The sequence below is a fragment of the Lucilia cuprina genome, chromosome 4, assembly GCF_022045245.1.
Source record: "Lucilia cuprina isolate Lc7/37 chromosome 4, ASM2204524v1, whole genome shotgun sequence".
NCBI lineage: Eukaryota > Metazoa > Arthropoda > Insecta > Diptera > Calliphoridae > Lucilia > Lucilia cuprina.
The window spans coordinates 70,660,374-70,677,206 of NC_060952.1; the positions used below are offsets into that span (position 1 = coordinate 70,660,374).

Consider the following 16,833-nt stretch of genomic DNA (forward strand, 5'->3'; position numbering starts at 1 on the left):
TGTTAAGTAACACGTCTGAATTGCCTACGTTTAGCGAATTAACAATTTCCTGCTACTAATCAGAAGTAACGTTTTTACTTAGGAGAGAAAGCTGTGTACATGATTTATGTTTTTTTAACGATGATGAGAATCATGTTCTCCCATAATTTTAGAGATATAAGGACCACGTAATGCGTCCATTCATCCCTTTAGCAAGGGAGTAATTTACTCCAATGTAATGCATGGATGGATTACCTGGTCTTCACCTAGGACATCACAATGTTAAATTCTTTAATTTTTTTCTCAGGGAACAAATATACAAATGGCTTCCTTTAGGTGTTAGAAACGTCGGTTTTTAATGCAGAAAACCCTTTCTACTGTTGTAATGTAGGACGTACAAAATTTAGCGAACAGTTTCAAACTCATATTTTTTTTCAAATAAAAAAAGTTGATAATTTCAAACTAAGAAAATTTTTAGTTTAAAAATTTGGTCTTAATTAATTGTGTTTTTATGAGAAATACGAAATATTTGACCTTTGCATATGTCATTTATGTTTTTTTTTTTTTTTTTAATTTCAATATGTACTAGAATTTTTTAATACAAAAAAGCAAAAAAATGTACAAACGAATGTACATTTTCTAAATCAAATTGTCTTGACGCTGTAATAACGTCTCAAAAATTTCTAAAACTATTTATTTTCATTTGCATCTTTTGGACGCGATATTTCAAATTCCAGATGTTGTGAAAATATCTGAGTTAAGATTCTGACTCAGCTTAATCCTTTAGAAAATTGTGATCTGGTCTCCAATTTTGTCGTCGAATTCTCTTCAGATAAGTTGTAGGGTAATTTACAAATCATCATTTACACATTTAGGTGTAATTGTCTTGATGTTGTTATTGTAAGTACATATTACGTTTTCAGTTTATCTCTGAGCAACTAAATAAAAATACAATACCAAAGCGTATGCATATGCAATATACTTAATTTTAGTGGTAATAAGTAGTATTGTAGAATTTTGTAGTTATTTGATTTTTATCGGAGCAATAAGAAATGTAAACTTGTAAACGAAATGTAGCATAAAAGTTAAACCACAATGTTTTTGTTGTAGTGGTTGCCATTTGAACAAACTTTCAATGGTATTTGTTGTACGGTTTTACTTTTTAACTTCACCCTCTCGCATATTTTTCAATAAAAAAAAACTCCATGTAGTCATGACAACGTCCCGCGCCCTTTTATCGGTCACATGTTTGAATTTCGAACGTCAAAGGATATTTGAACTGTCTGATGATTTAACCTTTAATTCCTCTTTAACTCAAGTTTCATGTGCCTAAGAAAAGGAAGGCATAAAAACAGCAAATCGCGTGACCTGTGTGCGTTAGGGAATGGGTGGATTTTAAGTAAACACTGTTACTAGGAAAATGCATAAAAAGTGAAAGTGTTTCTTTATGTTAAATATTATGCACCAACTACACTACACAGTGGGAAAGAAGCAAAAGAAGTTTTAAAATTTATTGATAATTATAAGTATAACGATAGTTTTTAACTGTTGCTCAAGAAGGCTTGTTGCTTTTTCAAAAAATAATAGATTTATATAATGTTTAAACGAATTCACCTAAATTACTATTTCTAACACCACTTGTTCGTTACTTAATTTGACAGTTAAACAGCCATGTTGTTTTTTCATTGATTGTATTATTATTTCTGAAATCCTATTGTTAAAAAAGATATATAACAGTAAAATGTATTTATATCGTAGTGTAGTGTGTACTTTAGGGTCATTGTTGCAATAGGATCTTTGGGTCATGTATCGCGTACTACAGAATTTAAAGAGTGATTAATGTTTGAAAACATATATTTTATCAAATTTTATTATAACACACATTTTTTAAATGTATATTTTTTATAAAGTACTTATAAGTATAGATCGGTTCTTATAAAACTTGTCTAACGAAATTACATAGCTATGCCGTTATTAGGTGCTAATTAAGGGCGTTACAAGCATTTTCCGAAGAGACCATATATAAGTGGTAGGTTGACCCTTAAATGCATGTCGAATTTAGTCGCAATACTAATATTGTTATATATTAAGTAAAATTTTTTATAATACAGTAATCTTAAAAAAACTAGTAGGAACTTTAGGAACTTAGCTAAGATGGTCCCAAAGAATTATGTAGATTTATACATTTTCGTAGAGATTTTCAGCACATTATGTTTATTTATTTTTAATGGAGGATCTTCTAAGAGTGCAAGGGTCACCCATATAATATAAAACACTAATTTAATTGAAGATTGTCATAATTCAAAATTCATATGTATATGTATATAAAGTTGAAAAACATTGTAGTCCTTTATCGAAACATAAGATTTTTAGGATTGCTTTAACTTATTGCAAATTTTTGTATTACATATTTAATTTAAGACATGTACCTACATCTTTTCTATGTTTCGATGTATGGTTCTATTTTTATTTGCGTCGCACGGTTGTCAAAATATTTTTATTGTTTAAATTAATAACAAATAAAAAAATATTTGTACAGACAAACCATTTAACCAGTTAATTAAAATTGTGCGTAATTCACATCGACTCTAAAACACCCTACGTAAAATAGCTACATACATATGTTCAATTCACCAGACACTTTAAATTGTCTCTTTCAAACTGCTAAGTTAGATTTGTTTAATAATAAAATCAAGATAGCTAATTTGATGTGTCGCCTAAGCACTTGACATAGAATATTACTTATTAGTTAGTTTGAAAGGTGGACGTACTTATTATACATAAAATTCAAGGCCTCATCCCCCATTTGAGCCCTCTTGTAGAAAATTTATTTTTTGGTAAATTTTACAATATTGACTGGTGTAGGGTATTATATGGTCGACAATGCCCGACAATACTTCTCTACTTGTTTTTAGTTTGTTTCTAATCAATCATAGAAATGACTATACTTATTGTTTATTTTTATAGCTAAATAAGTGATAAAACATGTGTTTATTTGTTTGTACAGGATGATTTTATTATTTATCAATAAAAGAATTGACTCAATTAGACAATTTATTGCATAATTTAATGTACGAATTGCCATATTCAATTCTAGAGTGATTTCATATTTTACAAAATAAATATTTACTTTGTGGTCCAACTCTCATTTCGGCAGTCCCAAAATGAGAGTTTGCCGATGTTCGGTTCATTCTAAGATACCATTACTCAACATTTTTAACCTGATGTCAAAGAAAATATACGAACATTTTTTGTCATATTAAAAATGTTTTTAATGGTTCTTTTAACGTCATAGCGATATGTAAATCTGGAATATCCAATCTAATATTTTGAAAATTTTGAAATTTAAATTTGATTGTTGTAATCATATTTTTAAATTTCCACTTGATATCTGCGCTGAAACTATTGATTTTAACCGACATTTTTTTACAAAGCAGAAACTAAAAAAGTTTGGCGTTAGGTTTTTTAATTATTATTCATTCCTTTTTCCTGGAATTAAGATTCTCTTAACCCAAAATTTTAATTCACTGAGAAACCGAACACATCGTGATTTCCTGCATAGATTGCACGATTTTATATACTTTTATTTACTAAATTAGTTTTGATTTTATAAATAAAACGATGAGACAAGATAAACTAATAGCGAAATACCTGGGAAGTAATACAATTTTTCTGATAGGTATTATCTAATACTATAAGAAACATTTTGAAATATGCGAACACCTCCATAATCATGAAAAAGGAATTTTTCATAGTATTAAGCAAATTCACGTCAGTAACTAGTTACATAGGAATCGGGCTATTTATTTAAATATTTCATTATGTATGTATATTTGAGTGCTCAAAAAAAACTAAGTTTCGAATTTTGCCCGTCCCCCCCTAAAATTGTTCTACGGGTTACAAAAATAAGTCGTGCAAAAAATTAGGTCAATAGGACTACGTAAACTGGTGCCGCAACGGCTCTGAAGTTTGAAGATGCATTTACAAGGGGAAAATATGCAATTTTTTCAGTTTTCACAAAAGTTTTGTCATTAAACAATTTGTTTTGCATTTTATTGTCAAAGAATAGTAATGTACACAGAATTAGCCTTACAAAAAGATAAAAAACACAAAAATTGGTTGAAAAATGTAAAAGTTATTAAAAATTCCCCAGGTCATTATCGTGTCTCAGAGCACTTGAATTCGAAATGTGATAAAAAAATAAACATATTTTTGAAAATATTCTAATAAAACAATTGCATTACTTAAAATACATCTGTAGTTACTTGAATATGAGTTTTTGTCCTTATAGAATAACGTAAACCTGTTCTCAGCTATGGTCAAAAATTTTGATATTTTTAACGGTCGTTTCAAAATTCAAATTTTAGTTTTTTTTAATACTTTGTTAAAAAAATTTCAATATTTTTGGGAGAACTCATAGGGATTTATGGACAACAGATTAGGGAATAAAACAGTAAAAAAATTGGTCAATACCTCTTATAGTTTGCCTATACCTGTAATATGAATTCAGCGGATTTCGAGAAAAACCCATTTTTATGTACTATTTTGCAAAATTAGCCTTTTTATAATATTGTTATGTATTTTAAATGGAACCTTTTGTATATTTATTAGTCCACATATTTCTAAATAAAAATCAAGAGTTCCATGCAATTTGGACAGCATTAACCCATAAACTTTAAAGGTCAAAGGTGAAATTTTGTAATATTTGCAATTTTTGATGGAAACTAGTCGAAATTGTTTCAATTTTTAGGTAGACTATCATAAAACTTCAGAAATTTATTTATTAACAACCGATATTTACAATAATAGTGAAAAAATAAATTAACCCTTAAACGGCCTTGGGTCAAAATGACTCCGATGTTTTAAAAACATGCCAATTTGGACATATTTCAATAAAACCCGTTTGCAGCCCCATTAATTCTGCAAATTGATAAAAAACAATTGGGTATTATAAAAAATATAATATATAAATAAAAACAATGAAATCTGAAAAATGTATTTTAATATTATTGGCATTAAATATTTAAAAAAAAATAAAACTGGAAAATTATATCACAAATATAAATTATGATATCTTAGTTTTTAATACCAAATTTACATCGACTACAAAAAGTATTACTGAAAAAATACTTTGGTTCAAATTGACACCATATTCAAAAAGGTTTAATGCCTAAATTTTTTTAAGCTGAATTAATGGGATTGTAAACGACCCCAATGCCGTTTAAGGGTTAATTTATTTTTTTTACTATTATTGTAAATATCGGTTGTTAATAAATAAATTTCTGAAGTTTTATTATAATCTACCTAAAAATAGAAACAATTTCGACTAGTTTCCATCAAAAATTGCAAATATTACAAAATTTGACCTTTAAAGTTTATGGTTTAATGCCGTTCAAATTGCATGAAACTCTTGATTTTTATTTAGAAATATGTGGACTAATAAATTTACAAAAGGTCCATTTAAAATACATATCAATATTATAAAAAGGCTAATTTTGTAAAATAGTACATAAAAATCGAAATACGCTGAATTCAAATTGCAGGTAGAGGCAAACTATAAGAGGTATTGATCTAATTTTTTTACTGTTTTATTCCCTAATCTGTTGTCCATAAATCCCTATGAGTTCTCCCAAAAATATTGAAATTTGTTTAACAAAGTATCAAAAAAACTAAAATTTGAATTTTGAAACGGCCGTTAAAAATACTTATCAAAACTTTTCGACCATAGCTGAGAACAGGTTTACGTTATTCTATAAAGACTAAAACTCATATTCAAGTAACTACAGATGTATTTTAAGTAAAACAATTGTTTTATTAGAATATTTTCAAAAATATGTTTATTTTTTATCAAGTGCTCTGAGAATTTTTAATAACTTTTACATTTTCCACCAATTTTTGTGTTTTTTATCTTTTTGTAACGCTAATTCTGTGAACATTACGATTCTTTGACAATAAAATACAAAACAAATTATTTAATGACAAAACTTTTGTGAAAACTGAAAAAATGCATATTTTCCCCTTTTAAATGCATCTTCAAACTTCAGAGCCGTTGCGGCACCAGTTAACGTAGTCCTATGGACCTAATTTTTTCATAACCTGTAGAACAATTTTTACGGGCAAAATTCGAAACTTAGTTTTTTTTGGAGCACTCTAATGTACATGGTACACATTTTTAACCTGCATAGCTAAAAGAAGAGAATCCAAACCCACATAAAATCAATGTAAAATATGTTTTTTAATTGTATATTTTCATAAAATGATTCATGATTTGAATCCGCAAGATATTTAAGAAAATTATTTAGAACAAACATAACAGACAGACAGTGGAGCTTTACTGTCTTTTTAAATCTTATAGAACATCGACGACATGTGCCAATTCCAATTAAATTTATCAACTATTTATTTTACATATGCACTACACATATTCATATCTTTATACATATCGTTACCTGAAACGCAAACGGACCTAACTAACTAAAGTTTTAATTTTATTGTTGATTCTAATGCATTGCATCAAAACAAATATCTACAAAGGCCCTATCTACAAAAACATTAATATATTAAAGGTAAAAAGTCCAATTTATCCATATACACCACTGTCAACTATCATAACAACTGTTAGGTTTGTTGATAAAAACAAACTTTTCAATATAAATAGTTTATGGCTTCTAATGTAAAATTTAATAAATGTTTAATAGGGCCATTTACGGTTTAGATGACGATATTTATATATGTAAATTAGGGTGGCGTAGTTTGTATGAAAAAATACGTACTGATAATTACGTATGAACAATTTGGTGTTTGAGATGCTCCTTCAGTGGCTTATCATAAATTTTTCTGTTAGTTCAAAAGTATTTTTGAAAAGTATTAAATTTTTAAAATTTTTGCAGTGATTTTTTAATGTAAATAATTAATATAAATATTTATACTTGTTCTATATCAAATTTTATTTGATTTTTTGAAACTAACGTTCATTCATTAATGGCCTAATAATGTAAACAATAACATTTAAAATGTTATTTACAAAGAAAGAACGAAATAAAACACATTTTTACTTGAAATAATGTAAATATTTTAATTAAACATATCATATACATCTTAATTAAATAGTAGACAGATATGAGTTTAAAAAAATGTAAATATAAACATAAGTAAAAATTGATTTTAAAGAACAACAATTTCTTATTTAATTTCACATTTCAATTATTTACATAAAAAACAAGGAAGATTTTTATATTTGGCTGTGCCAAATCTTTTTTACCTACTCACCATCAAAACGGTGATACATGTATGTACCTATAACTATAAATAATAAATATTTTTAATAAAAACTAGTACATGACTAGTTAAACTGATATTTTTAAGCCAGTTATGGCCGTTATTATCTTTATATTAGAAAAGCCGTTTATAGGGGCTATGGTCAGTTATCGACCGATCCTAAAAAACCGTTAGAATTATGTTTTTATAAAACTTGTTTATGTCAAATTTCATTGCTTTACTATAAATTTTAAGAAGTTGCTTATGCCGAATTTCTTTGCTATTTTTGAAGGAAGTTTTAGTTATAAGCCTTAAAGCCATTTTATGAAGAGGACTTTATATGGGGGGTAGAATCAATTATGCACCGATCCTCTTAATATTTGGCAGAGAGATTTTAGTTTCCATAAAACATGTTAATGTCAATTTCGTTGATATACTGTTAATTATGGGCCGATCTCCATAAAATTTTACAGAGAAGTTTTAGTTCCTCGAAAACTTGATAACGTCCAATTTCATTGCATTGCTATCATTTTGATGCAAGGTGTATGGGGGCTATGCGAAAACATGGACCGTATAAAAAATTTGTGTTCAAAATTTCAACTCCTTAGCACTTCTTATTCGGACTCTATCGTGCTTTCAACAGACAGACGAACATGGCTAGATCGTCTGGGTCTATGACCAATATTTCGATGTGTCGAATTTCATTGCATTGCTATCATTTTGATGCAAGTTGTATGGTGGCTATGCGAAAACATGGACCGAATAAAAAATTTGTGTTCAAAATTTCAGCTCCTTAGTACTTCTTATTGTACTTTCAACAGACAGACGGACATGACTAGATCGTCTGGGTCTATGACCAATATTTCGATGTGTTACAATCAATATATCCCCCATCTTTTTTGATGGTGGGTATAAAAATCTATATGCAATTTTGAAATATCAAAACAATTTTAGAAATATTAGATTTTTTCTAATAATGTTGTTTTCACACATAAATAATTGGTATACCGTTGAATGCGCCTATCGTAGACATTTACAACTTCAATTTTGGTGTCATCCTAATGTACATACCATGTATATGTATTTGAATTTGTAGATAAATCGTAATAATCAATTTAAATTTGATATAATTTTTAACCGTTTTTATCGAATGATGTAAAAGTACCAATTTACTGCGTCATATAAGTAAAAAGTGGCTGTCCGCAGATCATTCACACTCTGCCACAATCATCATATACATACATATACACATATGTATTTTTTGCACATTCGAATAAATAATATTCCAAACTCCAATCAAATTGACGGATGCAACCACTTTACAGGTCAAATCTTCGTCTTTCTTTGCTAAATTAAGCAAAAAAATATACAATATATTCATTTCTTCTTTACTAACTCTTAATTGACACATATTATGAAAATTATAACGTATCTTTAATTTCTAATTCTTGGAACACTTTATTGATGTATAGGGCGTCCCGTGGACCACTTTTTTGTAGTTGTATCATTTGATATTGACAGGTATTGAAACAATGTTTTCGAAAATTTAAACTCTTTATACACTTTAGAAATACAGACCCATAATAGTAGTTGTATCATAATACAAATTAAATTTTCTATTTACATTAATTTTTATTAAAAAAGTAATAAAAATGCATATATTTTCTAAAAAAGTAAAAGTAAGAGTTTCCAATAAAAAGTCGATAATTTTGTTTTAAAAATGGGAGTATTTGGGATTACTAAGAAATGTAATAAAATAATATTATATATAAAATATATATTTATGTATAGAGATTTCGTTTACTTAAAATACTAGTTAGAGATTGTTAGGAGTTGGCGGTATCATGTGCACACTCGGCTGATCAATAACTATTTTTAAATGTTTATCTGGCCATTCAAATTCTAAACGCTGCTGTACCTCAGCGCTTCCATCCAAATTAGCACTTTGAAAATCGGCCATCATACGCGGCACCAGATCATCGGGTATTAGAACTTGAATCCAATAGCCAATGATACCATAAGGCGATGTCTTACTAACAGAAGAGCCCGTAACCGATTCAGCAACTAAAGTCAGAGCTAAATGTTGGGCCTTGAAAGTAAAATGACGGCCATGGCGTATTCGATCTTTAATGGCCAACATTAAATATTTGGCGGCATAGGGAGCTAGTGTAATTTCAATGCCATCTAGTGATATAGATTCTGGTGCTTGTGGTTGATAGTCCAGAGGGCATGATTTGTGCAAGGAACTGCTGCTCATGGACATAGACGCTGGAAAAGTGGGACCTTCTTCACGTTTAATCTGTTGTGCATCTTGTTGAATTTGTTGCATACTCCGGTTGTTTTCATCAGACATGCATTGTGCATTTAGAGTTTTAAAATCGATTTCTTGTTTAATTTCTTGTTCTGGCATTTGTTGCATGCGTGCCACTTCCCGAAACGTAAACTCACCATTAACCCCAGCTAGATCTGAACCTTGTTTTTCAAGATCGTCTTGTAGTGAAATTAAACGTTCAGGAAATAGTTCAAATACACTAAGGATGCGTTCCATATTGGTAACTAACCAATCGCCACCGGTTTGTATGTCTTGCCTCAAATAGTTTAATACACCACGCCCATTCCAACGTGATGCTTGTTCAAGTTCTTCATCTGTGACACCAACTATTTGACAAAAATCGACCATGCCAAAAGGTGTTTCCAGTGTGCCAAGTTGGGCATCTTGGGCTATAAGAATATTTTGTAAACGTGAACTACTTTTACCATCAAGGCTTTTACGCCAAGGTATATTATCACCAAAACACAAACTGTTGCCAGTTTGGAAGCAGTAGCGCGCTATAGACTGCAAAAGATTTGCTGGCCAAGTCGGTGGTCGTCTTGGTTTATCCGGATTCTCTTGTTCTTCTCTTAACTCTTCCTGTGTCTTTTGTAAGCGGAAAGTCAATTCAAAACCCATGCCTGAGCACAAATTCATTTCCGGATTATCATTTTCTAGAACATGCACTCTTCCATCGCCATGTAAATCACTAAGACCAAAACTGACATAATGCCAATGCGGTGGTATACCTTTAGCAGGATCACCTTTGTTATTGTACATGCTTATATAATCCAAAGGATCCTGTCCACCTAGCCAATACTTGAGTAATGTGGTTACTTGCAAAGGATTCGGTTGATCAGGATACACACATTGTAACATATCAATTAAAGCTTTTAGACCAGCAGGTGGTGGAGGTGGTACTTGTCTATTGTCACCACTATTAGGAGTTGGTGCTGCGGAGGACATTTTTAAGTACGAAAGTCAATAATATTTATATTTTTTTATAAAAAGAAAATTAACAAAAAAAAACTAAAAAGTAAACAAGCTGTCTAATACTATTTATTGTTCTTTTTTGTGTGTTATTAAAATTATGAAACTATTGTGAATTGACAATTGTTGAATACAAAGTATTACCAGACTTAAATTTTTTAAAATAACATAAATATTGAAAGAACAACATTACATGAAAGGGAAAATTATAACGTTTATCAAGTTTATAGTACACAGAATATTCTCTTCCTGATGTTTCAAGTATAAAATGGGTTTCGAATAATTAAAATATTGTTTTTTTTTCTAAAAAACGATTTCAAATACGAGTTTAATTACAAAGAACGGTTAATCGATTCACAATAAAACACGGCGGATGTACAGAAATACACATTAAATTTAAATTTTTTTGAAATAACAAACAACATGATATAACAAACAATATGAAATAACAACATTACATGAAAGGGAAAATTATAAAAAAGTATAGTCGGGCATGGTCGACCATATAAAATCCTACACCATGAGTATATTTTTAAAATTTTTACTTTTTATAAAGAAACTTTTATGTTGAATATTATTCCAAAATATTTAAGCAATTTATTGATAAAAAAAAACTAAAATTTCTAAATGAGGCTTTATATAGGTCAAATATGGGCCGATATTCGGTAAATTTGGGAAAAGGATATATTTTTAAATAACAGTTAGTTTTGTTGAATTTCATTGCGATACAAATGGTTACAAGTCAATTTTAGACGCTTAAGACATTTTTTGAAGGGGGTTTTGTATGGGGGCTAGGGTCAAATAAGGGCCGATCATTACGAAAATCTGCAGTGTCATTTATTCTAATATAAAACTTATTGGTGGCAATTTTTAGAGAGATAATAGTATATTTGACGTAATTATGGCATAACAAGTTCAAATGGGGAGGTACGGTTGTATGGGGGCTTGGTGAAATAATGGACCGATTTCAACCATTTTCAATAGGCTTCGTCCCTGTGCCAAAAAACATGCTTGGTCCAAATTTCATCAAATTCTCTTGAAAATTGCGGCATGTACCTTGTGCACAAGGTTTACATGGACAGCCAGCCAGACGGACGGACGGACATGTCATAATCGACTCAAAATGATTCTGAATCGATCGGTATACGTTAAGGTGGGTATTGGACCAATATTTTTATATGTTACAAACATCAGCATAAACGTATAATACCCTCCCCACTATAGTGGTGTAGGGTATAAAAAATATGTAACACTTATCAAGTTTATAGTAAAAAGAATATTCTCTTCTAGATGTTTCAAAAATAAAACAGGTTTCGAATAATTAAAAAATTGTTTTTTTCTAAAAAAGCGAATTCAAATACGAGTTTAATTACAAAGAACGGTTTATCGATTCAAAATAAAACACGGCGGATATACAGAAATACACAATTTAATCCCGGTTTCGAAATGGCTACCAAAAATTTTTTTTCTTGGCCCCCATTTTAAAGCTAAGTTACTTATTTGAAAGTAAACAAAAGTAAATCTCGGAAGCCAAAAATACAACTGTATTTTATCTTTATAGTCCGAACCCTTCCTTTGTTCGTGCATACCTCATCATTTAACCACCCGGTTCAGCACGTGTGTCCCTTGACATAAAATCTGATACTTTGTGCAAAACTCATGAAATTTTTTTTTTTGTATTTTTGCTTATATCCTATGAATAGCTAAACGTATGGACCGATTTTCGGCAAGAATCTAAAAGTAACATTTGTATATATGATAAATAGTATCAATATGAACATATTGTATATTTGGTAAACTATAACACCTATACTCCTAAAATTTATAAATTTATAAAAATGAATTACCATTAAAATATGTATATTTATAATTTTTTATATATAAATATTTATTGGCCAATAGTGGCTTTTTATATTATTATGAATAAAAATTAAAATAAAAATTGTTCGCGGTTAACTTTGGCATAGATATGAACAATTAGGGAAAAATGGGTGAACTATTTTGACATCTGTCATATGAATTAAATGCTAAAATAGAACTTCAATAAAAACATGTAAAACTGTTGCCAGTCTAATAAATTATATATAAACTCGGTCTGTTAAAAATATGCAATCTTTGGCCCCCGTGAATAAAAAATAAAAAGTTTTAGAAGGTTTAGATCTTTTTAAAAGGTTAAAGTTAAAAACAATTAGTATGTATCAGATTTAAACTAAAAACTTGGAAGATAACACATTGCAAAAGAAACAAAAGAATAACATGCCATAACATTTTACTTTAAATTATAATTCACCTAAAAGGAAAAACTTAACATAAAATTTATATGAAATTTTTCAAAATATACCGCATTAATAACTATTTCTCAATATCGTTGCAAAATTTAAGAGCACAGCTGAAAACTTAACTAGCTCGCAGCCGATTTTAAGCCGTCAATGAAATTGTTAGTGGCGGCCACCGCCGTCGTTAATGTTTGTCTGTGCAGGTCTATGGGAAGAACATCAAAAAACAAACTGTGAAAAATTTGCAAGTAGAAATTTTTTAGCCAAAATAATTTCTTTCAAAATTATTATTAAATAAATTACAAAAAAAAAGACGCACAAACATGGAACCCTATAACCAGCCCGTTGTAATTGATAATGTAAGTACAAATAGAATGATTTTAGCTAGACAAACGGAAAATTTGTTGGACAAAATTGCAAGAGGTGCGGTATAATTGCAAATGACAGTGACATCACCTGCCTTTGCTGCCGTGCTGGCTCCCCTCTACTCTATCAAATATCGGTTAGTTGGCTGTTTGTATGGCTAAATCCTAATAAGTCTACCAACAAAATAACACGATGATGACTAAACCCTTTATTAAAGAAATTGGGTGGTTAACAAATGATTACGAATATTATTAAAAGCAGTAGTTAAGAAATTTTGATGCTCTTGAAGATGCTAAAATGTTTTTTAATATTCAACGTTTATATTTTGTGCAAGCATCGGAGTTGTATAGTCCACCTAAACGTATTCCTTCGTCTAAAACCATATGCCTACGATAATTTAATGGATAAATAACTGGTTGCCTTTCAGCCACCCAACGGGGCGGTTGCATTAGTTGTTCACTGCATTTATCAGGATAACGATTACCACCACCACATTTACCATAGTGCCTTTTGAAAGCCTGTGGTCGTGGCAATTTGTTATAAGGATCACGATAATAGTCACGAAAATTTTGACAATCCAGATAAAAATTATCAATTTCTTGTAATCGCCCATAATCAACTATGGCTAATCCGATCTTGGGAGCAAAATTCATTATTGATTTACGTTGATTGCGCGAGCTTTCCGAAACGAGCAACATGTCCGCTTCTGGTGCTGAAATGGTCTTCATTTTGTTATAATTTAAAAAAAAAACTATTTGTTTATATATTTTAATTGAAGAAAAAAAATATGATTAATAATCGTTTGCTTTTCATTTCTTCAGGGTTCTGGTATGATTAAAGCCGGTTTTGCTGGTGAGCACATTCCAAAGTGCAGATTTCCAAATTAGTATGTTTTATAAAGATGGACATTGTATTTAGTCATTAATATTATGTTGATTATTGCAGTGTGGGCCGCCCTAAACATGTTCGTGTTATGGCTGGCGCTTTGGAAGGTGATCTCTTTGTAGGACCGAAAGCTGAAGAACATCGTGGCCTACTTAGCATACGCTATCCCATGGAACATGGCATTGTTACCGATTGGAATGATATGGAACATATTTGGGGTTATATTTATAGTAAAGTAAGTTAAAATCAACAATTTCGAGTATATTATTATTCTTGCAATTTTAATATTAGTCGAGGAAAATGTCATTTGGTGGCTTGTTTATAAAATCATGTTTTTCAAATTAAAATATTTAGTTCATATATGATCATATAAATAGTCAAAAATAAATAATTTAGTTTTAAATTTTTATTTAAAAAATAATTGGAAAACAAACAAATCAATTATAAGCTCGAAAAGTTTTACTGCAAATCCTGTTAATATTGAATATAAAATAAACTTTATTTTTCCGTTTGGCCCCAAATTTAAATGTTTAACAAACGTATATGCTTGAAACAAGTAACTTCTACTTACATGGAGTAAGAAAATGACGAACTGAATTTAAAACCTTCATTGTTTTGTCCATTTAAGCGTATCCGTGCTCTCAGGTACAGCCTGGATTATATAATATTAAATTTGATACACTTTCCTAGAAGAAAATAAACTAATATGTTTCTCAGCAGATTAAATATAAAACTAATATAATATTAGAATAATGATATCTTCCTTGGAATATTCTATCATGATATATATAAGTGCAATTTTAAATTAAAACTATTAAGTTCATAATTCATATACAAACACTGAGACCTTGAAAGCCCATTATAGATAGAAATATGTATGTTTTATAATATGAGTTTTCAGAACAATAAAATTAAATAAATTTTTATTATATTAGGAACAATTATCAACATGTACCGATGAACATCCCGTATTGTTGACAGAGGCTCCTCTAAATCCTCGTAGAAATCGTGAAAAGGCAGCCGAATTCTTTTTTGAAGGTATTAATGCTCCTGCTTTATTTGTTTCTATGCAAGCCGTATTGAGTCTGTAAGTTTATTCATTTAAAACAAACTAAAAAAATTTAATCAATAACTATCTGATTACTTTAGTTACGCCACTGGTCGTGTCACAGGCGTAGTTTTGGATTCGGGTGATGGCGTTACGCATGCTGTACCCATTTATGAGGGTTTCGCTATGCCCCACAGCATTATGCGTGTAGATATTGCTGGTCGAGATGTTTCACGCTACTTAAGGACACTCATACGCAGAGAAGGTTTCAATTTCCGTTCAACAGCTGAATTTGAAATTGTACGTTCTATCAAAGAGAAAGTGTGCTACTTAGCTACCAATCCACAAAAGGAAGAATCTGTGGAAACTGAAAAATTTGCCTACACTCTGCCTGATGGTAAAACATTAGAGGTACTTAAAATAAAAATTTATATTTTTTTCAGTATAAACTATTAAATTTGCTTGTTATATTTCTAGATTGGTCAAGCTCGTTTCAGAGCACCTGAAGTATTGTTCCGACCTGATTTATTGGGTGAAGAGTGTGAAGGCATTCACGATGTTCTCATGTATGCCATTGAAAAATCCGATATGGATCTCAGAAAAATGCTCTATCAGAATATTGTATTATCGGGTGGTTCTACACTCTTTAAAGGCTTCGGTGATCGTTTATTATCAGAATTAAGAAAACATTCTGCCAAGGATCTTAAGATCAGAGTAAGTCCGCTCATTCATTTAGTTGTAAATATTTTTTTAAATTGTGTTTATATAATTAATTCAGATCGCTGCTCCCCAAGAACGTCTTTATTCAACGTGGATGGGTGGCTCCATTTTAGCCTCTCTTGATACTTTCAAGAAAATGTGGATTTCGAAGCACGAGTATGAAGAGGAAGGCCAACGTGCTGTGCATAAAAAGACTTTTTAGAGCAATTAAACTCATTATTATTTATTGTACAATGCTTGTATTACCCTATTTTCTTTTTTAATTTCACTCTTTATTTTTCCCTTTATACTTTTAATTTCATTCAATTTGCGTCTTTATGAGAAAATTTAAGCAAAAAAGATTACTACAACTATATTATCAACTAACTGATCTAGTTATTTATTAAAATTTGTCTAATTGTGTAAAAAAAGAAACAAAAACAAAACAAATGAAACAGCATTCAAACTCAATCAGCTATTGGAAATCAATACTTAAATACTTAATTGATGAACAACATCTTTAATATAATTATGTATTAAGAATACTCATAGAAGAGAAAACAAAAAATATTCGAAATCTCTGTGCTTGTGCTTTCTTGTTTTTGTTTATTCTAAGACAATAGAATTTCGAAATAAATTTCCTTAACCAAACTAGCATTTAGGCACAATGTCTCTACTTAAAGTAATAACAACAACAAAAAGTGGTATTAAAAATATACATTTTCATATTGGATTGTGAAACAAAAATCTGTTTTTTTTTTTAATTTTACATGTCGTTTTTTAAATATTAGGTTCAGCTACTGCTAAAAGTTACAAAATGAAGCCGTACATAATTGCTTGAAATGCTTGTTCCTGTGCGTTTCTTCATTGGAATGGTTGATACTTTTTGGTCAACTCATGTAAGCTTAACGCTATCGTGGCACAATTTGGAATACATCCTCTGTAGTATGTACAGATTCGTGAAGATTTGATAATTTTGTGATGAAAATACGTGATGTACCAAATATTTAACTTCCTTCTGA

The 16,833-nt window shown here is 29.8% G+C and overlaps 3 protein-coding genes across 3 annotated transcripts; 1 reads left to right on the top strand and 2 right to left on the bottom strand.

The window, feature by feature from the left end:
* Window positions 1–8,861: 8,861 nt before the first annotated feature.
* On the bottom strand, window positions 8,862–10,638 carry LOC111682602 (suppressor of fused homolog). The gene has a single exon (XM_023444591.2). It carries the CDS (start codon window positions 10,511–10,513, stop codon window positions 9,053–9,055), a length of 1,461 nt encoding a protein of 486 aa, XP_023300359.2. The 5' UTR covers window positions 10,514–10,638; the 3' UTR covers window positions 8,862–9,052.
* A 2,368-nt stretch (window positions 10,639–13,006) lies between these two features.
* On the top strand, window positions 13,007–16,558 carry LOC111682607 (actin-related protein 1). The gene is made up of 7 exons (XM_023444596.2): window positions 13,007–13,172; window positions 14,001–14,065; window positions 14,125–14,299; window positions 15,000–15,151; window positions 15,214–15,523; window positions 15,590–15,826; window positions 15,891–16,558. The coding sequence occupies exons 1-7, from the start codon at window positions 13,137–13,139 to the stop codon at window positions 16,032–16,034; spliced, it is 1,119 nt and encodes a 372-aa protein (XP_023300364.2). The 5' UTR covers window positions 13,007–13,136; the 3' UTR covers window positions 16,035–16,558.
* Window positions 13,365–13,994, bottom strand: LOC111682608. Its single transcript, XM_023444597.2, has one exon. The coding sequence runs from the start codon at window positions 13,905–13,907 to the stop codon at window positions 13,491–13,493; it is 417 nt and encodes a 138-aa protein (XP_023300365.1). The 5' UTR covers window positions 13,908–13,994; the 3' UTR covers window positions 13,365–13,490.
* Window positions 16,559–16,833: the final 275 nt, after the last annotated feature.

What these genes read in the sequence shown, in the direction of transcription:
- LOC111682602 (XM_023444591.2), bottom strand. Translation starts at nt 10,513, where the DNA reads ATGTCCTCCGCAGCACCAACTCCTAATAGTGGTGACAATAGACAAGTA.
- LOC111682607 (XM_023444596.2), top strand. Translation starts at nt 13,137, where the DNA reads ATGGAACCCTATAACCAGCCCGTTGTAATTGATAAT. An exon ending in AGCCCGTTGTAATTGATAAT is followed by an intron (nt 13,173 to 14,000) that starts GTAAGTACAAAT and finishes TCATTTCTTCAG; the next exon opens with GGTTCTGGTATGATTAAAGC. An exon ending in CTGATGGTAAAACATTAGAG is followed by an intron (nt 15,524 to 15,589) that starts GTACTTAAAATA and finishes TTATATTTCTAG; the next exon opens with ATTGGTCAAGCTCGTTTCAG.
- LOC111682608 (XM_023444597.2), bottom strand. Translation starts at nt 13,907, where the DNA reads ATGAAGACCATTTCAGCACCAGAAGCGGACATGTTGCTCGTTTCGGAA.